The 23,986-nt window shown below is 40.1% G+C and overlaps 1 protein-coding gene across 4 annotated transcripts in view; it reads left to right on the forward strand.

The window, feature by feature from the left end:
- The first annotated feature begins 5,579 nt into the window (after window positions 1-5,579).
- The window catches only part of prox1a (prospero homeobox 1a), a 29,951-nt gene continuing 11,544 nt past the window's right edge, over window positions 5,580-23,986 (forward strand). The window contains exons 1-4 of one of the 4 annotated variants that reach the window (XM_072698852.1): window positions 5,580-6,077; window positions 8,809-10,617; window positions 15,237-15,345; window positions 20,733-20,927. In XM_072698852.1, coding sequence (XP_072554953.1) covers window positions 8,882-10,617; window positions 15,237-15,345; window positions 20,733-20,927 — 2,040 coding nt within the window. In that variant the 5' untranslated portion in view covers window positions 5,580-6,077; window positions 8,809-8,881. Of the gene's footprint in view, window positions 6,078-7,190; window positions 7,244-8,808; window positions 10,618-15,236; window positions 15,346-20,732; window positions 20,928-23,986 lie in introns of those variants that run through there. The other 3 variants (XM_072698851.1, XM_072698854.1, XM_072698853.1) reach the window with 3 other exon arrangements.

Here is a 23,986-nt window from a genome sequence, read left to right on the forward strand (position 1 = left end):
ACAAACCTCCAAATAGAAGTGCAAAGGCTTCAGTTGCATGCAAAAATTCTCTTGCCCTTTCTCAGCTGGGGTGAGAAGGCTGGCTGTTACAAAGGCTTCTGGGCCATGCGACATGTTATTTGCCACTTCGGCAGCAGGCTCAGTTTGACGGGCCAATGAGGTCGCAACAGACAGGATTCGCTGCCAATAGCCTGTAAGAAGAACTGATGCAGGGGGTCCATGGGTCATTTTGCCTTAGTGTTGTGATGAGCCGTCCAAGGTTCACAACATTCAAACAGAACATCTGCAAGCCACGATGTTTGGGAGCACCACCGAAATAAATAAAACTCATAAGAAAACAGAGAAAATAGCCATATACTAGACAGCTCCTTCTGTGACATCACAGGGCCATTTGTAGGGTGCTCTTATTACCACTATGGCCAGGAGCTACTTTACATGCAAACATGCCATGTGGAGTCAAAGCAAACGCTGCAAGAATGTCTGTAAGTCAAAGGAATCATGTATCATGAATGAAGACAGAAAAATAAAACAAACATACTGATACTTAAACTGAGAATTCTATTTTTAACTGGTTTCATTCCATATGATTCACCAGATTACTTTTTGTTTACAATTATAGCTCTGTTTACTTTATAACTCCAGATAACAGTGATCACGATCACTTTAAAAGAGGAGACTTTATTTTGGCCGTTACCTTGCAGTACTCAGAACCAAGGAATCATTGCAGTGATACTAGCAGTGTTTATATGTGGCAGGAATTTCGACAACTTGTCAGCTATTCCTCGTCAAGTGAAATGTTAGCAGCAAACTCCAAGATTCTGTGACATATCGAGTAGCTAGCCCTTATCTTGTGGGTGTAATGTAATTCAAAGTCAATAGGGCGACACAATGGGGAAAAGCTTTAGCGGGCCTTTGATTATGTACATGCCTGTGGGCTAAAATTCATATTCCACTAAGATACTACATTCCAAAGCTGAAATCAAGTTGACATAACACTTGCTAAGCTTGTTAAAACCATGACCCATGGAATTTCATCTTGCCATTGGCACAGCTAACTGGTTTAGATTTAGTAGTAGGATGGTGAGGAGAAAAATATACTAGCTGGAAATGAAGAAGAATAAACTGCCTTGGCTAAGAAATACTGATTTTAAAATTCTAGACAGGAAGGTTGATTTATGAAGATGTATGATAGCTCATATCCTCCTGAAGCTAGTCAGTTCATCAGTATATTACAAAATTAAGTGTATTACTCTTCAATACATTGCACAATAACGACTGGGTAGTTTAATTTATTTGACAGATGAATGGGGTATGTTACAACTAACACTTTCTGGTCAATTAATTGTGACGTCACCTCAATGGCATATATGAAGACCGTGACATAAACGTACCAGAAGTAAAGTTCACAGTGACAAAAAAGTACAGAAAATACACACTACAGGTGGTTTTCAGGCAAAAATGTAATAATCATATCTAATTATCAAATATTCCTCTAAATCAATATCAGAACATCTGCATTTTCACCTGGTTGATATTAGCTGTTTAAAATGACAAATCTAATAAATATAGTATAGTAAACCTTATAATAAGATTTTTATAATCAGTAAATATGTAATATAGTGCAAGACATTTTCAAAGGTATGTAAGTTTAAAAGTGCATTTGTTTTGCTGTTTTAAATTCCTGTCTGTATTTGATTTCCTACAACATATCTATTTTCACATGAAGTTTATTATCTTGCTAATTCATTACTGCTTTAAAGCTAGATGTTCATTATAAAAAATACAAATATTGTCTGCTTAATCGTGTTTTCAAGTAAAATTCTAAAGTTAAAATCTACAGAGACTAAATATTATATATTAAGCAGTAAAATTGCTCTTTTATACTAAAGTATATGCTATGTAATCTATAACACTTCAGTTTCATTACAACCTGTCAGTCTGTTTTAACTGCTAATTTGGAGAATCTGTATTACAGATTAACAAAATAAAATTCACAAAGTTAATTGCTGCCATCAGTGCTTATTTTCATAATCATTAAATCATTGTATGCTCTGTATTACACATATATGCTCGGTCTGCACATTACTCCAAACAAGCTTTGTGAAGATATTATAATATTTCAAGATTGTGTTGGAGGAAGCTGTATTGCTTCAGGCAGACAATCAATGTCAATCAGTAAGAGGACGCAAAAGCACGTGCCTTCTGTTATAATTCCAGGGCCCTTGGTTAGTCTCTGTATTCGCTGCTCTGTAAGGGCAGAAGACCTACAGTACATGCAAGGCGCAGAATGTACTAGTGATATTCCTTTCTAACATTCTGTGTTCCCTGTTTTGGGTTTGTTCATATCTTCGTAAATGCATGTTTACTTAAACGCAACTAGCATTAAGTTGGTGAACGCTAACGATGACTCTTTTAAAGGAAATATTAAAAGGTTATCCATCTGGAATAGACAGAGATAAGGGGTGGCAGTGTTAATAAACAGACTTCCGCTACACCTCAACAGTGTCTTCCTTTTCTAAACAATTTTTCTTTAATGTTGTAATGTTTTTTTCCATTCAGCCTACGCACCCGTCATCTCTTTGGGGGGAAGACGTCCAGTTAACTTCTAATGTTACAAAATAAATTGTAACACCTGTTTTGTAGAAGAAGAAAAAATCCTGACTCCGAAGTTCTGACTTCCTAGCGATTTATTCGTTCTGAAAAACACTTGCTTGCGCCATGGAAACTATCTGAACGACTCGCCTTTCCTTTTTGGCACCGTGCATACTTAGCTGAGATAAATAGGGGAAAATGAGATTGCTATTAAGAATGCTTAAATCGAATCTCGCTATCGAAATAATAAGAGGCTATGTTGCGCAGCAATATGAAGCAGTGTTGTGAAATACATTTCAATAATTTTGAGAGGCAGGAAAGAGGAGGTATATAACTTTACAGAAGTACTACATACTTAGGGATCACTCTATTGATGAAATACATATTACATATGGTCGGATTTCCATACAGATAATAGGAAATAAAAACAAATCGCGAGTATACATTACGCGACAATTAGTCCTTAAGATATTTTACTATAGAACTTGTTATACTACCCCAGCAAAGTTAAAGCTTAATTTTATTCCCTGTTAAGAGAAAGAATACTTTTAATTGTACATAATTAAAATTGTTTACAGCATAGTAGATGTAGTATTCGCAGAATTATGAAGAATTATGAAGTTGATTTCTTTATGTATTACGTATTGATACTTATAATACTTTGTACAAGAAAACGTGAAAACGTGTTAACCTAAAATTACTGAGTATTTGGCATAATATCTTCATAACTTTAATTCTGAAACCAAGTTTAAAATTATGCAGATTTGTTTTATTTGTAGTCCAGAATTGCGCTAAATAAACCCGGGTGTTTTTCAACGTAAGTTAAAAGAACCACTGGCAATATCTCCTAAATTTGTAATTTAAAATGAAGGTCCAGCCTTTTCGGCATTAGGTCAAGTAGACTTGTGTTGTTACAGTCACGGAGCAATGAAGTTTACATCATACCAGTAATCAGCACTAAAAGTAAGTTCAGCTTTCAGTTACTTTCCAACTCTGACTAAATAATATAGATTCAAAAGTTTGTATTTCGTCGGTCTTTTACATATAGCTATTTAACAAATTTATTTTCGTTTATTATCATTTCAAACTGTATTGCCCTTTATTTGGTGGACATGTACTAAGCATATTGTGGGTCATTGCAATTGCAAAAGAAAACGGACAAATAGCATAAAGTTTGAAAACACAGTATAGTTCGTGTGTAAAAAGCATTCAATATTCTTTGCATGTTTGTCTCACAGGTTTAAAATTGGCATATTAACAACGATTCTTTATAGTTTGTATTTTATTTTTTCATTTTTTCCTAATGCATATCAAGCTGAAACTACACCACTTAAACACAATACTATATCATCAAAACATTAAAGTTGAGGAAATCTTCTGGTAATTTGGATACCGTTACTTCATTTAAAATATTGCAGTTTCAAAAACATAAGTTTTAGTCTGTAAGGGTGTTGCTGAAAAGCTCTAAGAAAAACGGGATAACTCACTTGAGGCTTTATAAACTCTGTAAAAAAAACATTCTGTAGTATACTTGCACTAGTTATAGTCCGGAGATTAAATAAGATGATGAGATTCACTCGACTTTTACAAAATATCCACTCGTCAGTTGTTTACAAGGCGATTTACAGCTATTAAACTTGACCATCTGAATAAGTACGCGCGCGCACAAACTGAGAATGCAGGAATCTTTTCCAGGTTCACCGAGTAATTGGCGTACTGAATGCAGACTGTTAGCTATTTAAAATTATTTTTAAACGATGCTGTGTATAATGGAAATGGATTCACAACATATACGACAGTTCGTCTGTTTTATGAGAAATATTTTCAGAACAATCGAGTCAAGGGGAAAGAGCTCATGCCAGTCAGAAATGGGAAAGCTAACTGAATCCAAAGTCCGCATAATCCAAATACAAAGTAAATGGATAAAAAGGAGTCAATTTTCTATGTCCCTCGTTATAGTTATTGACAACTAAACATTTGGATACCACGTGCGCATAGAAATTATTACTATTTCTGGATCATGCGAATTTCAACATTTTGTCGCAGGAAGCATTTATAAATGGGACATAGCGTTGCATTGACGAGTGTAATTTACAGTGACGTTCACGACGATTCCTTTTTCTCTCTTTCTCTCACTTCTTGATCCGTTACAAAGCATACTCGCCACAGTAGATCACTAGATCCAGGTTTCTTTCAACTCTAGGCCCAAAGAACGTAGGAGAACGCGTAAAATATATCTACTTTCTATAATGGCACTAATTCAAACTCCTAGTTCTCCGCCAAATAAATTCCTACATAAATGAATAAATAGTTTTCAAGAAACCAAAGGTAAAAATGTCGAGCAGTACAAAAACTAGCGATGAAGATGATGATGATGAAGATGGAGACGATGAGTATGGTGATTATTATTATTATTATTATTATTATTATTATTAATTCTGATGTTGTTGTTCTTGTTCTTGCATGCTTTTCTAACATTAAATCGTAGCCTATATGGTGTATTCTATTTACTGGGGTAATATAAATTAAGTCTGATTTTAATGTAAATAATTAATATTAATTTTACATTAGCCAGTATGCTGCACAATATATAGCTTTTCTTGCAACTGCTATAAGCCAGTAGACATTAAAATGTTAATTAGCATCGACATTAAACAGAGATAAAGTGTGTATATTTACAATAAGGAACCATTAAATTGCATGTCAAATATTAACTTTACACAAGCCATATACATACAATTGTATGCCGAGTTAAAGGAGGTTAAAAAAAAAACATGAATCTTGAAAATCTGTTTTCTTACACGTCCCCCAATTTCCCTTGATGATTGCTGGGAAGGTGTGAATAGCCATCTATTTGTTTGTTCGCAGCCTTTTTTCCTCGTCGGCGAACTTCAGTGTTTTGTATTCCTCTAAATCCAGCGGGCAGTTCTTATTGGTAGGTGTAAATGTTACATCACAATGATTATGACGCACCGTCTTCCTGTTTCCTTCAGCTGTGTCTTAAAGTGAATCTTGTTGGTGGGAGAGAGCCTCAGCTCTTTTCAGCTCGACTCACAGAAAAACCCAATTACAAGCCAGAAAGGAGAGCGGCGCACAAGAGCTCTCTGCTCTCTCGCGTCCAACTCTCCTGCTTGCCTTGAGAAATTACAATATTCATCACCAGGCAAACAGCCCTCTCTGTCTCTCACATTATAGCAAAGAAGCTCGCTTTCTTCTCATCTCTGGAGTAAGTAACCTTGTCCTTAGATAGCTCCCAGTTTATTCTTTCTAGTATTAATCGTCCGCTCTCTTGGAGAAGCCAATAGTTTCTACTGAGAGGAGGAGGTGCGATTCGTAGTATATATTTTACTGCTTAATTGTCTTCATTAGTACGCATTTAGGTTGCTTTTTTCCAAAAATCGTTTTTTGATATTAACAAGCAGAAGACATTTTCAGATTTTTTGCTTAATCGAAAGGGATATAGGGCTCAATTGTTCCACTCGAACGTAAGTATTGTCGATTTCAGTCATCAAGTCATAATGTGCCATTTCTCAAACTTCGGGAAAATCGCTTTCTAAGAGAAGCACTGAATCCGGACTTCTGAAACATTTTAATGTCGGACATGCAAACCCTTATAATATACCATTAGAATAAGCGTACCATCCATGGTCGTTGTCTTTTCAGTTATTCTTCATACTGTTCGCAGATTTGCTTGTGATTTGCATGCGTACTTAGACTTTTACTGAATATGTGCTATTTTACACTATTCCTCTGAGTTCGTGGTGCTTTCGGCAGATGTATATGTTACTTCTCCGCTCTGTAACGTCACGCTTGAAGTGCTTGATTCTCTTTAAACGATACGATTGAACGTGGTACAAAAAAAGATGCGAGCGCAACCTTTAATGTCGTTTAAACTCCTTCGCTGCTTCTGGGCAACCAGAGTTAGAAAGACGCGTCAGTACACGGGTGAGAAATATTAAAACTCTAAATCTGCAAAAGCAAGGAGCGCAGTGCTCGGGGATTTCATTTAATTTTACAATGACATTCTAATACCCAGTAAAACTTTTAAACCTAAATTATCGCGACATGACGATAAAAATAGCCAGATTAAAAGATTACTATAGGCTATCTAGCCTACTATATTCAAGTGACTGTGTCATCAATGTTGGTCTTTACTTCAGGACCGATTCGCCTTTCTCTTCAGTCTCCCAATTCATGTTTGGTTCAGTTTTATTTATTTTTTTCATAAACGTCTAACTGTAGTGCGCATGGGCGGTAGGCGACAGGTGCGTCGTCTGAAAATACAGGTGCATGTCTCTTTGCCTTATAATAAAAACAACCAACGGGTAAGCCGAGACATTGTCGAACTTCTAAATGTGCACCTGAATTAAGACACATCGAGTTATCCCCCTTCCACTAAACAGCCTTTGTGCATTAAGGTGTTAACGGGTGTACTACAACTTATCAGCTGATCTTTAAACACTGTATTATCTGTAGACGTTAATATGTATTCACTGCTCAAGTACGCTGTGCTGCGCAGCTGCCTTTCACGTCCTTAACAAAAAAGAAAAAAAATAGTTACAAGCGCATCTATTCTGCTCTCGACGATATTAATGAATGGATTAGTCACTGTCTCATTTGGCAGTTCAAGGACAGAGTTCCGATGTGTGCTGTAAGTGTTATACCGTGTTTATTTCTAACAAAGTAAAACTTGAAGGAATAAAGCGCGTGTACTTTTCTTCCCGCTCCTTTACTTAATATGGATATCGATATGCATTAAGTACACTTAATAGAATTATCACATTTTCCACATGTATGAAACTTGCATAATACATATGTGATAAGTCTTAACCATCTAAGTTGATAAAGTTTGTTGTCGCGTTCTCACTTTAAGTATACACGAATGGGCCAAGTATTGAGTTGAATGTAAAGAACAGTTAATGTGATGTGCTGCCATTTAACAGGATATATTTCAGAACCTAGTTATTTATTTTGCTCAAACTGTTGAAATTAGTTATAGTAGGGTATATTTGTGTTATAGGAATTTACACATGTATTTTATTCACGTTCATGTATTTGTTCATGTATTTGTCTATCGTCGTAGTCTAAGCGGGCAGAACGGGGACGTTGTTATTAATATATAGTAATTTAACCTGTTAAGATAATTTACATTGTTTAATGGCTGAAGACATTTTATGGTTTGTCTCATACTTCACTCCAGGTGTGCGCTGTGCGCAGTATTAAAGTGTCATTTAGGATATCTTCAAAGGAATAAGGTTGTTGGACACAAATGGAATGTTATGCATTTAGTTATATAAAAAAGATATTTAATAAAATAAAATAATATGTCTTCAGCCTCATTAATCCTCTTCACTTAGACGTAGTTCATAAGCTTCCAGACATTTAACTAGACCTAGTAGTGACTTAATTTCTGGATGAGCTAATTTGTTTATGTTTTGTGATTTAATGTAGAATCATTCCTGACATTTGGTAGTATAGCAAAATATATTTGAATGATTAAAATTTGAAAGGCAGGCTTTTGCATATTAGAATATGTTATTCTATGGAAAGCAGTATTCGCACAAATGAAACACACACGTCTAATACTGGTTCTAAAGAAGTGTAAATGCTAGACATAGTTTCTTTTATGTATTATCCATGTAAAAGTAGGATCGACTAATCAGGTGTGATGGGCACCATAGACAAGTGAACAGAAGCATCTTTCAGTAGGTTTTTTTTTTTACGTAGTAAAACTGGAATTACTTGTTAGTTAGGCCTACGTTTAACGCGTTTTGTGTATTTTATTGCCCAAACAGTAATGTATTGCCTTTGCTCTTCAGTTGTACTCTTCGATTTTAAAAATGTCTGACAGGGGAATGAAACTGAGTGTTAGAGTACCCCGCAAAATAATTTTTGTTTTTTCTTAGTAATAAGGATTTTATTTTGGGTTTCAAAAATCATGTAAATGTAACAACTTAGAAAAAAATGTATGAATGATATATTTAGCAATTTTAACAACAGAGGAAATGCTTTGCGAATGGTCTGCAGTTCATTTTATCTGTCACTAAATTGATCTTTTAGAAAATAAGTTAAAATTATTATCTGTGTGACAGTGTTTGATGTGCGCAATAGAAACTACTAGAATTTTGTGCATTTTGTGTTTAATTCAGAATTGGGGTCAGCCAATGTGGATAAATTGTAAAGAAAATTAATCAATCCTTTTGTTCTATTGGCCAGGATCCTGGGGTTCGAGAGCTGTGCCCAGCTGACAAGCCTTTGAAGATGACACAATAGCAATAGCAGTCCAGTGATGCCTGACCATGACAGTGCAGCCCTCTTAAGCAGACAAACTAAGAGACGAAGAGTTGACATTGGCGTGAAAAGGACTGTAGGGACAGCGTCTGTAGCCTTTGCCCGAGCGAAAGCAAGCATATTCAGTGCCATGAATCCCCACATTGCCGACCAGGACGTCGAGTGTTCAGTAGTGCAGCACGCGGACGGGGAGAAGTCCAATGTGCTCCGCAAGCTGTTGAAGAGGGCAAACTCGTACGAAGATGCCATGATGCCCTTTCCCGGTGCCACCATAATTTCCCAACTTCTGAAAAACAACATGACCAAAAACGGAGGCAACGAGCCTAGCTTCCAGGGTAGCGGGCTGTCGAGTACTGGCTCTGAAGTCCACCAGGAGGACATGTGCAGTAACTCGTCCCGGGAGAGTCCCCAGGACTGCCTGTCACCCTTTAGTAGGCCCTCCATGAGCCAATTTGACATCGAGCGACTCAGTGACGAGCACCTGAGGGCCAAGCGCGCCCGGGTGGAGAACATCATCCGCGGCATGAGCCACTCGCCTAGCGTCACCCTGCGGCCTAGTGAGAGTGACCGTGAGGGGGTGCCACAGCCGCCCGGCAGCCCCCGCGAGAGCTACCGGGAGAACAAGCGCAAGCAGAAGCTGCCCCAGCAGCAGCAGCAGAGCTTCCGGCAACTGGTGTCGGCACGCAAGGAGCAGAAGCACGAGGAGCGCCGCCAGCTGAAGCTGCAGCTGGAGGACATGCAGAAGCAGCTGCGGCAGCTGCAGGAGAAATTCTACCAGATCTACGACAGCACAGACTCTGAGAACGACGAGGACGGGAATCTCTCAGAAGACAGCCTGCGCTCTGATGGCATGGACCGCCGCGCACGTGACTCGGTGGCAGACCGTTCCGATAACGAGATGTCCGACCTGGACCCTGGGCACTTCCTGGACCGGGCACGTGCTCTGATCCAAGAGCAGAGCGTCATGGCGGACGGAGACAAACCCAAGAGGGACGGTCCTCGGGGGAAAGGACAGGGGCCCTCCTCCATGCACGCGGAGGGCAAGCAGTTGGCCGAGACGCTGAAGCAAGAGCTAAACACGGCCATGTCCCAGGTCGTAGACACGGTGGTGAAAGTTTTTGCCAAGCCCCCACGTCCAGTTCCTCAGGTCTTCCCGTCGCACCCGATGCCTCAGGACCGCTTCCCGGTGAATGGAGAGAATCCAAACTTCCACACGGCCAATCAGCGATTGCAGTGTTTTGGCGATGTCATCATTCCCAATCCACTGGACACCTTTGGCAGCATTCAGGTCCCTCCTTCAAACGACCAAACGGAGGCTCTGCCTCTGGTGGTCCGAAAGAACTCCTCGGAGCAGTCATCCTCTCTGCCCACGCCTGGGGGGCACCATCACCCCTCACTGCATCCCTCCCCATTATCTGCCACCATGGGGTTCAGTCCTCCCTCTTTCCGGCACCCTTTCCCCCTTCCGCTAATGGGCTACCCTTTTCAGAACCCATTAGCCACACCTTCAGGCTCCTATCCGGGCAAAGACAGGGCCTCCCCAGAGTCCCTGGACCTATCCAGGGAGACTACCAGCCTAAGGACCAAGATGTCATCAAATCATCTGAACCACCATCGCTCCTGCTCGCCTACACATCCTGGGAGCACCGCAGAGGGCCTGTCCTTATCCCTCATCAAATCCGAATGTGGGGACCTTCAGGAAATGTCTGACATCTCGCCGTATTCAGGAAGTACAATATCCTTTCAAAAAAAAAAAAGATACTAATGCTGTCTAATGATGCCAGCGCCTGTTTTTTCTTTTTTTCATTTTTATCTCCCTGTCATCTTCACTTCATGTTTTACATTTTCACAGAGAATGTTGCAGGTGTTTTCCCAAATGCTCCAGATATCACAGCAGGGTATCCAAAACAAGAGTATATTACCATAAAGAGCACTAATTATGATCCTAGTTGAACACGTCTTGATTACACGAGATGTCTTGCAGCAAGGAGGCACTTAATTTCAATTAATCTCCATTAATTGGTTTGTGCTTTAACCCCCACGCTTTCCCTGAAGTCTAAAGATTAAAAAGAGGTTCTCAGGGTTGGAGGCTTTTAAGCGTGATCTAGCGGAAAAGGTGCTGAAAGGCTTCAGCGCTGCACTGAAGCCTCCGTTCTTTTCTGTTCTCACCATCACAGACGTCTTCACAATGCACCCCCCGTTTTTAATCCCCGCCTGTAATACTTTGTACATAAATGCTCAAAGCAAATCGTGTTTCAAAGCCAGGAAGTAAGATAACAAGTGGTCTTCTCAGCTAAGAGGTCTTAAAACTTGCATTAAACAACAACAAAAAAAAATCTCTATTTGAGGATGTTTTCGATCGGAGTGATTTATCTTTAGTCACACGCTAAAAGCATATCATCGTGAAGATCTAACGGGTCGTGTAAAGTGGTTCTTTGTGGAGCAGTAGTTTTGCAAGGCCCAATTTTAAGTCATTTACTGTAGTTCAATTCACTTGGTCCAGCTGGGGTATTATAAAAGGCTGGATTTTGTTTAAGTAAGGGCTTATTGAGGGCTATTGAAGCACGGCATATTGTTTTATTTATTTATTTGTTTATATTAAACACTGCACATGTTTACAGTAGGCCCCACGGCATAACGAAGTCTTTATCCCCTCCTGCCTTTTTTTTTTCTTACGTTACATAAAGTGAATCATTTCAAATTCTGTATTCTTAATAGATATTTGTTGACATTTGGATAGCACTTGTGCCAGTGCCTGCTGTTGCTTGGCAGCCAGAGTTTTTTTTTCTTTCTTTCTTTCTTCTCTTTGAAGCCAGGGTTAACAGGTGTTTGCAGGTAGCTGTTTATCTATCACTCAGTTCCCTTGTCTTGTTTCTTAACCTCCAGATTGAATTGCCTCCATACCTTGCTCGCTGCTCTGCGTTTTGTGCGTGTTGGAGAAAACGAAAATTAAGACACACAAACACACAGGCATGCATGCACCTCATGTTGAATTTGGCCAAGAGATGCAGACATCTCACTTAATTTTAGGTTTACTTGTATGTGTAATCCTTCACTGTCAATAACATAGGTTCATTTTTTTTTTGCAATCAAATTTACTGTATAACTTGTATATTATTTTATGAGAGTTAAATGTTATTGAACTTTAACTCATATAACTTATATAACATTTTGCCCTATTAGCAGTAAATGAAGAAAATGGAACTTCAGCCGACAAGCCTGGAATGGAAAGTGTTAACCCTATATGATTTTTTTTTTTATAATAACAATAATCTGCACCTGCATTGTTTGCACTTTGAGCCAGCAGCAGCAGCAACGTCTCCATATTTGCAAATTAAGCTGTTTAATCAAATATTAAGTTTTATTCAAATGCCCGAAGAAACAGACAGCCAATTGTCTTTGTCCGTGTGGAGACTGATCTTCCTTGTCACGCGGCTCCTTTGCATCTCAAGAAAAATAGCCTTGTTCAGTGCGCCTGAACATTTGCATACAGAAAGTCTGTACACAGCTCTAGCATTGTGGCGCACTCCAAGACATAGGAGCAGGTGAAGGCACTTTGCATTTCCAGTACACGGGGCCCAAGGCTTGACTCACGTACATTTGGAAAGGAAAGGCCTCGGCTCTGTGGGCTGAGCTCACTGCAGTGTGGAGGAAGTTGTCAGTGTAGGGGCCTGGGATTTGGAGCCACCCCATGTGATTTGGAAAACGGGCCGGCCTCTGGTTTTGAATTTTGAGGCGTTGTGGAAAAACCAGCCACCTGTACTTTTTTTCCATGCTGCTGCGGCCTCATCATAACCTTTTAGCATCTTGGTACTTTTCCATCCATAACATCCCACCCTTCAAAAAAGAAAAAACAAAAAGAGAAACATATACACCAGCCCGGTATTTCATGCTGCTCCTCTGTTTTCCTTGATCAAACGTGGTACTGATTCACGTGGTAACTTCTTGTGAACAGTACTTAGGGTGGACTGTATCTCTAATCTTTTATGTTCCTGAGCAGATGTCCAACATTAATTTATGGATATGTCGTCTGCCCCCCCTTCCTTACACCTGGCAGTTAGCTCAAGTTTCAGCAGTTATTGTCTCTCTTACATGACGCACGCTGAATTCATCTGGCTTCGGAGCTCAGTGTTGTTGGGGAGAATGGAGAGAATGCAGTCACAACCATGTTGGTTATGAAGCACCCCTTCTGTTCCCCGCTACCTACAGTAACTAATGCTGCACCTTTCCTAAACATTCTGACATTATATATATATATATGTGTGTGTCTGTGTGTGTGTATACACACAGAGACATATATATATATATAATGTACACACACATGCATGTACATACACATATTTCACATATATATGTTTGTGTGTATGTAAATATACATTTATTTATTTGTTTGTTGTTTCATATTATTTATTCTGATAGCTTCTTGTACATCAGCAATGTTGAGTGTTTTGTTTTTTTGTTAAATATAACTAATAATGTCAGCATTACAGTGAAAGTAAACAAAAAAACACTCAAAATGCAAACTGGAATGTTTATTTGTGCATAATAATGAAACATCCAGCATCGTTGTGATCATTTTGTCCCCCCTCCCATTCTAATTTACAATAATTTGACAATATTACAGTCTTTGGGGTATTTTGTACATTTTCATATTTTTAAAGGCTGATTAGTGGATGTCAGAAAAGCAATTTGTTTTAAGTGTTGTATTTAGAGGAAGAGCTATCAGAAATGAAGATGAACAGGTTTAATGTTGGGTGGGGGTGGCACGGCGGGGGGGGGGCATAAGGACGTTTAATAGATGTGCTGTGAGTTCTGTGAGAATGACGACAATGGCTGGTACTAAGCTTTTAAAGAGATTTACTGTTTAATTGAGATCACTAATACGAAACGTTTTCAGATCCTGGCCTGTAATTTGAAAAGAGCATCTCAATATAATTAATTTAGTCAAGATCCTCAGTGGGACATATTTACCAGCCCGTCACCTGCTTGTGTGCTTATATCCCTGCACTAAATATTTGTCTTTGTGTACACTGCTTTGTTTTATCTGTGTTTCTGAATGACTTTTTGGGTCCTTCAGAGTCCCGGCTTTTGACAAGAGGACATCACATCTTCCTTTTCCTTATTCAATGGTGTTATTTTATGTTATGGCAGATGGCAACAGAGAGCCTAATGCTCTTTTAGGCTCTATCAGACTAATGGAGGTGACCGAGGGCTCTTTCAGCTTCCTGGTTTTGGCACGAGAAAAACGTCAATCAAGAGTTATCATCTATGCAGTCATTAAGCTTCCCGAGTACAAAGAGCATGTTCAATCAAGGCGCTTCAGTTTTTGTAGAAGATAATTATTTTCTCTTCTCCTCCTTACTAGGGGGTATTGACCCAGAGCAACGAGAGAAGGCAAAATAGATTTTAATTAATTTTGATTTCTTCAGTTAAATGCTTCCCTTGTGGTGAAACACAGAATTAGTACAGGATATTGACCAATGCTGCTGCCTCTAGTGCCTGTATTTGGTAATTTTTTTCATGGCTACTTCTTAAAGCATTTCACACAGTTGCAAAGAATACAATACAGACAAAAACCCTGTGGACACTTTTAGCTACTACTTAAATAACTTGATAATAACGAATATATCACAGACAACTATCAATTACCGACGACCTCAATGCATGCTCTTAGTTTTGCTCTGCTTGAAGAGAGCCTCCTTAAATGATCTGCAAGACCTGTATCGTCTCCCTTCACGCGTGTCTTTATTCCTTGCAAATGATAGAGCTGTTTATTTGCAGAGAAAATGCCATGACCAGTCTGCAACACAGATGTGCCCAACACTGCCCTATCTGGCAAGGTATAGTCTTGCCAGGAGCCTTGGGGGGGGGTCGTAATTGGAACGGCTGGATCACTCCAGTTAGCTCTCTTTTCTCATGGGATGCCCCTCTACAGTTAGTGTTTACAATGGGCAGCAGTACTTATAGAGACGATTGCTTGCACTGGGATAAGTAGGCAGGTATGGATTGACCTCCTGTTTGATCCCAGAGGCCATTTTCGTTAATGGGGGGGAAATGGGAGAGCAGGGGATATTGTTTTTACGTATTATAGGTGTATGATACGTCTGAGTAAAGTGATTTTCACCATTTCATATTATTTGCCGCTATTATTCATGCACTTTAATTTTAATATTCTGTAAATGCACTGCTGTGATCCCGCAGTCCAGTACTGCATAGGCGGTGGAAGATGGATGGATGTTATGATTGAAATTCTGTTTGTTAGATTATTTATCTGCCCTCACCCTTAATTTCACTAAAAGTGCTTACGGATTACACGTAGGCCGTTGTGTTTTTCCTTGACCCAAGCCTTCCCAAATTCAGGAAGGCCTATCACCTAACCATCTGAAGAAGGCCAAACTGATGTTCTTCTACACAAGATACCCAAGCTCCAACATGCTGAAGATGTTCTTCTCTGACGTGAAGGTGAGTTATTGACGTCCTTCAACGTGAACGCCTGTTACATAGCCACTTGTCATCTGCAGTTCCCCGTTTCCTCAAATTCTCTGATCTCTTCTGAATGCTTAACAAGAAAGAGCTAGAACAGCATTTCCCTTGCTATTAATTTGCCGGTGCATATAATGGATTTTGTCGTATATGTGAAAAATGGAGACCGTTTTTTTTTTACTCGTTGGTAGAAATGATATTGTCTTAGCCTGAGAAAGGGAGGGGAAAAAAAGGGGAGAAATTAGAAATTGTGCAGGGGGGGCAATAAGAGAACACAATGAAACCACACACACAAAAAACATTGGTGCCAGTGTTTTATTTACAGCTTAATTTGTTGTTGATGTGGCATATACTGGAACATAAGGGAAATAAATAATGAGACTGATTCAGAACACATCATTCAAATGAGAGGATGAAGGTTCTGTCCCCTCCCATATCACCATAACGACACCACCTTCTTCTGACTCTTGCCATGATGGGTCACCATGGCGAAATTCTCCCTGTGCCACATAATGGTGCCTTTTTAACAGGAAATGGACAACTTAGCCAAGTTTATATCAAATTAAGTTGTAGAGGTATGGAGATTTTTCTTTTTTTTTATTGAAGTGGTCACTGGGTTCATTTTTATATGTGTTTGATGAAGGCAAACATTCAATAAAGGCAGTCTATAGAATAATGATGTGAAACCCATTATGCATGAGAATCCTAAGTATGACATTCATAAATATAGGAATATTCACATCAAACCTCACCTCTACATTTTCATTTCCATGACCTGAAATAAGTTCAGATTGTTTGGATTGGTTTGTGACCTAAACTGTAAACAGCAAGAGTGAAGAGTATGTTCTGTTGGATTACGTAGTCTGGTTGTGTGGTAATTAAGTGTAAATCGGTAATTGCATTTGATAATAGAAGACATACATAAGGAGCTGGACACTTTCTGGATCCTTGCACATTTAGTGTAGAAATTTGGGATAGAAGTGTGGAACAGTCAAATTTTCATTAATGGAATGGTAGTAAAGTAAGAATGTTTTACTGAATTTACGCTGTACAGTTCTTTTAAAGATTAAATTTGAAGTATTGAAAAATCATTATATGTGTTTCACAAAATATACAGCAAAACTAAGCACATATTACACTGCAATTGAAATTGAAAATAAATGTTTAATAAATAAATCAATGAATTTCATTTGTATCATAATTACATTTGAGATATTACTTTGAGCGGTTTTCATTGGTGCTTCGCCAGGTTAAATTTTTTCGGAGTTCTGTTAAATGACTCTGTGGCCAGAATATGTCTGTTGGCTGCCATGTTTGTCTCCCAGGATCTGTGCGCTATAACCTCTGGTGTAGAGTAACCGGCAGGGACAGGGAGCGGGTCGGAACGATTTCTACGGCCTGTTTTCAAAACCTTGAATGCTGCTGCTGCAGTACTGCTTTCTCTCCTAGGGTAGCGTTCGATGGCGAGTTTCAGCAGGAAAATTATGTATTCAGGCATTAGCAGTACGAAGCCGGTCTGTAGTCACAAGGAGATTAACAGGCTGCCTGATTGACAGCTGAGCGATAGATAATGAACATTTTTCATGCACCATTTTATTTGTAGTTTTTCAGAAATGGCCATCAGCTCTTACCAAGCAGAGAACTAATGTCCATCTATATAAAATATATAATATGGCTGTCATTTCAAGAAAGATGATATGAGTTTCGAATAAAGTTGTTATAATGATAAAATCATCCAATAGTTTATTACAATAATGTAATTAAAAATTTAGGGCAAAGGTGCATCTACATATGTACACCTTCACATTTTCGTTTCCATGCCCTGAAATATGCTCAGACATGTGGATTTGTTTGTAACCAAAACTGTAAAGAGCAGATAGTATGTTCTGTAGAATTAAGTAGTCTGGCTGTATGGTAATTAAGCGTAAATATATATAAGCATGTATATAAATATATGCATATAGTTTATATGTGCAGAATAAGGCAGGAGCGTAACCCTAGACACGAGCATCAGTGTCAAATTCGTTAGCGTGTGAGTGATGGCCACTGTTTTATTACGGACGTGAGTTAAGCGACTGGCTGTCCCCGGTGACTCTGGAGAGTGAGAACTCAAGCAAGCGTGGGGCTGGAGAGAGGGCCGCTCTCACGGGCTTTTGAGCACGGGTGCTTTCCATACCCCCACCCCTCCTGCCCGCCCACTCTCCGAGTCAACTGCTGCCCGGCCAGATTAAGGCATCAGACTGATTTGTGGCACCAGCCCTTTGAACGTGCTCGCGGAATATTCCGACATTTTCCTTAGCTGGGACGCTCGGAATCTTGCAGGAAATGTTTCCCAAAATCAAGCCCTCTCTGCACCAACATTCGAAACCTCTCCTATTTAGCAATTTAGTTTACACGCAGCAGATGGGGTGGATGTATGTATTTTATTCCAAAGACTAGTCGTCAAATTCCTTTTACAATCAATTGGGTCAAAATACATTTTTTGCTATGTTTCAAATCAGTATGAATGTCCAACCAAAAAACTCAACTAACTATGTTTGCACTCATTAAAAGCTTGAAGTCCATCACAGACTCAAAAACTTTTTCATGTCCTTGAGACATAAAACAAAAAAAACACTTTTTCTTCATCATCTCTTCCAGGTCAGTTGAATTCTGTTGCTGTTCAAATTAGCTTGCAGTTCATTCTTAGTTTTTTCCCCTCCTTCATGAATGATTGGTGTCTGTGTTTTTTTTTAATTTTATTTCTGTGTGGATTTGGGCTTGCCGACTGCAGGGTGCATGTGCCCATGTGTTTATGTGCATGTGCTGGAAATGGGATGTGTGGGAAGGGGGTTACGTTTGTTGGACAAGCAGATAACAAGATTCTGAATTGCTGAGTCGTCACGTTCCAGCAACGCTGGTCTTTTGTATGTTGCATCTCTGGTATTTCTATTCGGCAACAATACACTTTAAATCTCCCTTTATACCCACCTGCCAAACAATGTCATGTGGACTTACTTTTTTGTAGTCTCTATTATGTCATCCATGAGCCATTATAGCAAAAAAAAAAAAAAAATCCCTCAAACACTTTCTGTTTTCCCTCGCTCTCTCCTCATAGCCTTGTTCGTAATAGACAATGTGTTGTAACAATACTGGGGTCTAATCTCCACGTCAAAGCAATTTTCATTCCCCAGTGAGCAGGCTCCTATCATTTTGTAATGTTTTGTTACTTATTCTAAAAGAAATGAAAAGGAATAGTAAGCCAACAGGGGTGACTGGACGAAGGCGGGGGTGGGGGGGTTGGTGGACACCGTATTTCGCCGAGATAAAACAGAAAAAAAACCCGGAATTCAGCATATCCTAATAGGTTTAAGTTCTATTGAAACTGGTAACCAGATCAGAATGCCTGTTTTGTTAGTTTTTTTTTTCTTTTTTTGTTTCCCCTTTTTTTAACCGTCTACAGCTGAAAGTATACAGATCAGACGTACACAGCCAATGGGAGAATTCCTGAATAGGTTAAGTACATATTTGAACTCTCCCTGGCCAGAGCAGATTGTTGATGACCTAATCATTTTCTGCTCAATTATCTAAGAACTCCGAGGAGGGTGCGACACTTAAAATAGCACGCCGTGCCTATTTTGCGATGTGCACTGACCCTCACAGCTGTTGTTTCCCTGTGACTTAGATTCTCTACTGCATTTTTAGTTTAGTTCGTTATATAAATTGTAAAAGGGCCCACCCCCCATCCACACATATATGGCCTTCAGAAGATCCCCCCCACCCCCCTTCACAAAATCTCCTCACCTATCATCAACCAGACCTGGTGTTTTTCTGCAGTTAGCGGGTAGCTGACTGCTAGCCACTGATTTCCGATTAATGCTCGCTCTTTATTTTTATTTTCTAACTTGGCAGAGGGGAGGGAAAAAACATGGCTGGTGGTACTCGGGTCAAGCGGGTGGGGGTGGAAGGGATGGTGTTGATGAATACCCATAATTACCAAAAACAGGAGATTATGTGTTAGGGCAATGTACGGAAGGCCTTTTGGATTTATTACGTTTTGGCTGTGTGCGTACAGCAGTCATCTTTCTGCATTCCTGAAGGCCGCAGCGCACACGCCCATCATGAAGGTCACATGACCAGGTCAAAGGGCAAAGTAAGAGCATTTCTCATCCAGAATGACCCAGATCCCCCTTATCCCAAACAGCTATGTCATTGCCATACTGATTGCACATATGCCCCCATTTAATTAATGAGCAAATTAATATTTTTTGTGTGTATATGTGTTTTTTTGTCTTCTTAGTTTGACCACTGAAGTCGCACTATTTTGGGACCATGTCCTACTAACCCATAGACGAGAGTTTTTTGTGTTGGTTTATTTATTTTTTGTTTCTTTTACTCAGTCTGGCTCACAGACGTGCAAAGGTTGCCGAAAAAACAGCACCAGCCTCTGAAATTTAAATGTTCCCAGTCCTGAGGTGTTGACCTGACTTGATTTGCAGTTACACACCCCCTGACCTGTGCACTTGACATTTGACTAGCCAAGCGATGTATGTTTGTGTGCCTGCTTGTGTTTATTTGACTCTATGTACCGGGTCAAAAAATCAAAAGGTACTGCAAACGATATTGGACAAATTATTGCCTACACAAATGAACCCGCATATTCAATCATCCCCCACCTTGTTATTCTATGCAGGGTCAAAGTGGGACTGGAGCCTATCCCAGTACTCCAGACAGGGCTGCACCCTGGACAGGATGCCAGACCATGGCATGACACATACATGCACGTACTGACATGCTGCTGGCAATGTAGAGATGGCTGACTGTGTGGCTTTGGACTGTGGGAGGTCCTCTAGAGTAGCCGGGACGTCCTGTGTGACACAGGGAGAACATGCAAAGCCAAGCTGGGATTAAAGACAACCACGTTATGCTCTGATCCACCATGCTGCTCCATTATGTTCTAAATTAAAATACTTCATTTTCTAAGTTATATATAAAACTAATAAACATTGATAAACAGATAAATACATATGCTATTTACTTAAAACTATACATTTAGCAAATCAAGGATGAGAATATTGTAAGGCACCAAATTTATTCACAAAAAACTATTAAGAATTTGGGGTACACCCTGAATTGGACGCTGGTCCTTCACAAGGCACATACACATACATTCATAATCTCAGTCATTCAATCATACAGTTAAGACAGAATTTAAACAGTCGTTGAATCATTTACCTGTCACTGAACAAGTTGATTCTGTGTTCTTTCCTCCAGTGTTTTGTTGTGGGTTTGAATGTTCCACTAGCCAGTCTTGGTACCTTTATGAATGGGAATTAAAGCCCCCCCAGGGCTGCCCCCCAGTACCACTCACATTACCATTTCAACAGTTCAACAGGTGTATCACGTCCCAGCTCATCAAGTGGTTCAGCAACTTCCGCGAGTTCTACTACATCCAGATGGAGAAGTTTGCCCGGCAGGCCATCAATGATGGCGTGACCGGCGTGGAGGAGCTCAGCGTCAGCCGGGACTGTGAACTCTATCGTGCGCTGAACATGCACTACAACAAGGCCAACGACTTTGAGGTAAGCTGTCGCCCAGCACCGTCGCCCTCCTTGGTCAACATCATGACCTTGTTGTTCTTCTCGTTCTTCGTTAATTAAATTGAAAGGCCCTCGTATATCTTTGTTTTCGTAACGTAAGTCATTTTTTATGTTATTAAATTTAAAGCTAATGTGGGTTTAATGAATACAAAATTAGCAATATACAATGTTTAAGGCAGAAAGTAAGATGAATTCATGTTCTGAGTGAGGGAGCCACATTTATTGTACGTATGAATTTCACTCTACAGTGAAGTGCATCTCTTTATTTAAAGGGTCAAGAGGCTGTAGCTGTAGTGCCACATTTTTTCCCGAATGTAATTTTGCAGTCCTTGTCGCAGTATTATGTTTATCAATAGAAATGAATGAAGTCTCCTTTAAAACATGTACATCTTATTACTGCCATTTAATGTTCCATCGTAAGAACATCAAAACCCATGGTTTTCTGAAGAAGATGTTGTCCCTGGGATGTTTTAACCAATAGGAAGGGGGCTCTGGTTTATCAGCGCACAAATAAATTTTAGTAGATGTTTTTTTTTTTTTTTCTACCAGGAACTTATTCATGGCACCAAGGTCATTTACATACATTAATGTAGAATTTGCAAACTCAAAGAAGGTGCGTGCCGGGGGGCAACAGTGAATAAGACTTCTGTTGGTCAAAAAGTTATGTTGCGTGGAAACATTTTGCATATCAATAGATTTGTAGGTTCTGCAGGTGTTTGAGCAGGTAGATATGAGACAATTACTACGCAGCATAAGGAAAACTTAATCAGCAATGCAAATATTCTGGATAAGCTAGCTTGACTTGAATGAGCTTGTTTGTTTGGATCTCTTGACGACTTCACTTCTCTGTTGTGACCTAACCTTTGAGAATGGTCGAGTTTTATCTATGGATAGAAATCTATTTTAACTTAATTGTTTCAACACTCTTATTTGCCGGGCACTGACACACACTGTGGCCTGTAGCAGAAAACTTTAGGAAGTTTTGCTTTTGCCAAAATTGAGCATCAACAAAGTTCCACCTTGATTGTTTCTCCCCAATGAATATGTCCTCTGTTTGGTCGACCGTTTGATGTTAATCTGGTCTGTCAATGTGCACTCGCACCGCTTTCTTCTCCTTTGAGATGCCTTCGGTTGTGTTTCACTCCCTTCACATGTGTTTGCTTTCCTCCTTGTCCATTGAGAATGACATAAATGCTCCATTCCTCACGACAGAATGACCTCAGCTTCTAAATACGGCAACTTTGTTAATTTCCTTTCCGCATTTGCTCTTCATCCCCTGCTTATCCGTTTCTTTCAGATACATTTCGAGCCCAGCAGGCGTCTCCTGCCCCCAAGCCGAAGTCAGAGTGTTTGCTTGTGATTTCTATCCCTTGTCCCTTGCCTTAATACCTAGTTCTTGGCATAGATAGTAAAGGCAAAAAGTGAGGACAACCTGATTATGTATTGACTGGAAGTTGAAAGCTATATCATTCACATATTAAAGGGGTTTTTGTCAACAAAACCATGCAGGATTTAATGAATCTTACCTTATAAGTCAGAGAGAGTTATGAACTTACATCATATCCAGGCATAGTTTTGTGTTTGTCAGATGGTCATGGCTGAATCAGTTCTACTGGTCTTACTTTCTTGACACACTCTGAGCGGTTCTCTTTAACATCTCCACAGTAGCTGGAACCTTAATGTGATCTGTCAATGTTGAGGAAGAAGTAATAATTCTGTGCGTTCTCCATTATTGTTTAATCTACGATTTATAATATACACTTACGGCACCTCTTAACTCTATTGGTGGTCCCAAGAGACACCTGCTTACTGATAAGGTTACTTTGAATTGTTCTGTAAGTTCATTTTTTTTTGACTTGGAAGAACAGTTATGTTCGGAGCTGAGGGAAATCTTTTACTAATACTGTATCAGGTCACAAGAAGCATTCAAAAGCTAGGGGGCAGAAGGCGGGGTAGGAGGCTACGGAAGATAAAAAGGCATTTTTATGACAGGTCTGGGAGGGTCTCATCTTTCCTTCAGAAAAGAGTTCAAGGCTCTTCTGACAAGCTTCCTTACCACCAGCTCCTTTCCCCAGCTCCACCCTCCCCCAGTGCCGTGCTAAAGAGAGTTTAAAGGACATTGTGGCCCTTTCTCTGATCTCTGTGCCTTTTGAAAGGGCTGTATCCGTGCAGGATAAGCACAGAGAAGTCCTTTGACTTCAAGAGTTCACATACTCATGTCTTTGGGCTATCAGGTGTCTGACCTTATCAGTTACCCCATTTCATATTGAAGAAAAAAGTCAGCGTTCTTTGTGCAGGCTCCTTCCTTTTCTTTCGTCCTTTCTCCTTCTCTCCCTCCTTGAATTGATCTGATGAAAAGGGCCACTCCCCTCCTCTGTTTCCCCGCTCCAATGCCGTCTAGACAGATGTTTCTTCCCTTAACCCGTAGTTTGCATCCGAAACCATGGCTCATTCATGGTTTCATTACACTGGAAGGATGTGCAACACAGGGCGACTATAGTCTGTGGGCTGCTTTTCAGGGCCGTGCCACACAAAAGAGGAAATCATCGAACAATCATGCGGAGTGTTACCTGGAAAAGGCAGGGCTCCCTGTCGCTCCTCCTTTCCCTCCGCATCCCTCCTCCCTCTCTTACTCTTCTCCTTCTCTCTTCAGTGAGGCTCCTTTATCCTCCCCTGGTCTGACCTACCCCAAAGGCCTTCATAATTAATTGTCCTTCAGAGACATGGAAAAGTTCAAAGTCTATATGGGTGCTGCCTTTACTGCCACCGCCTATTGTTTGACATTCATCTCCCTTTACCCTTGTCTCATTCTGTATTATGTCCCGCTCACATGGGAGAAGGCTGTTATCAATAAGAGCTGAGAGAGCTGCTGTCTCTGCGGCCGCAGGGGGGCTCAGGCCTTAGAGCAGGCACGGGGGCCCCCCCACAGAGGGCTTCTTTACCGCACTTCATCACCACGAGCCAACAATGCCTTCTTTCCACTGGCGCCGCATCGCTACACCTGAACCGTACCTTGTACCAGGGAGGTGTAATTCCAAGCA

This window comes from Paramormyrops kingsleyae, chromosome 14, assembly GCF_048594095.1.
Source record: "Paramormyrops kingsleyae isolate MSU_618 chromosome 14, PKINGS_0.4, whole genome shotgun sequence".
NCBI lineage: Eukaryota > Metazoa > Chordata > Actinopteri > Osteoglossiformes > Mormyridae > Paramormyrops > Paramormyrops kingsleyae.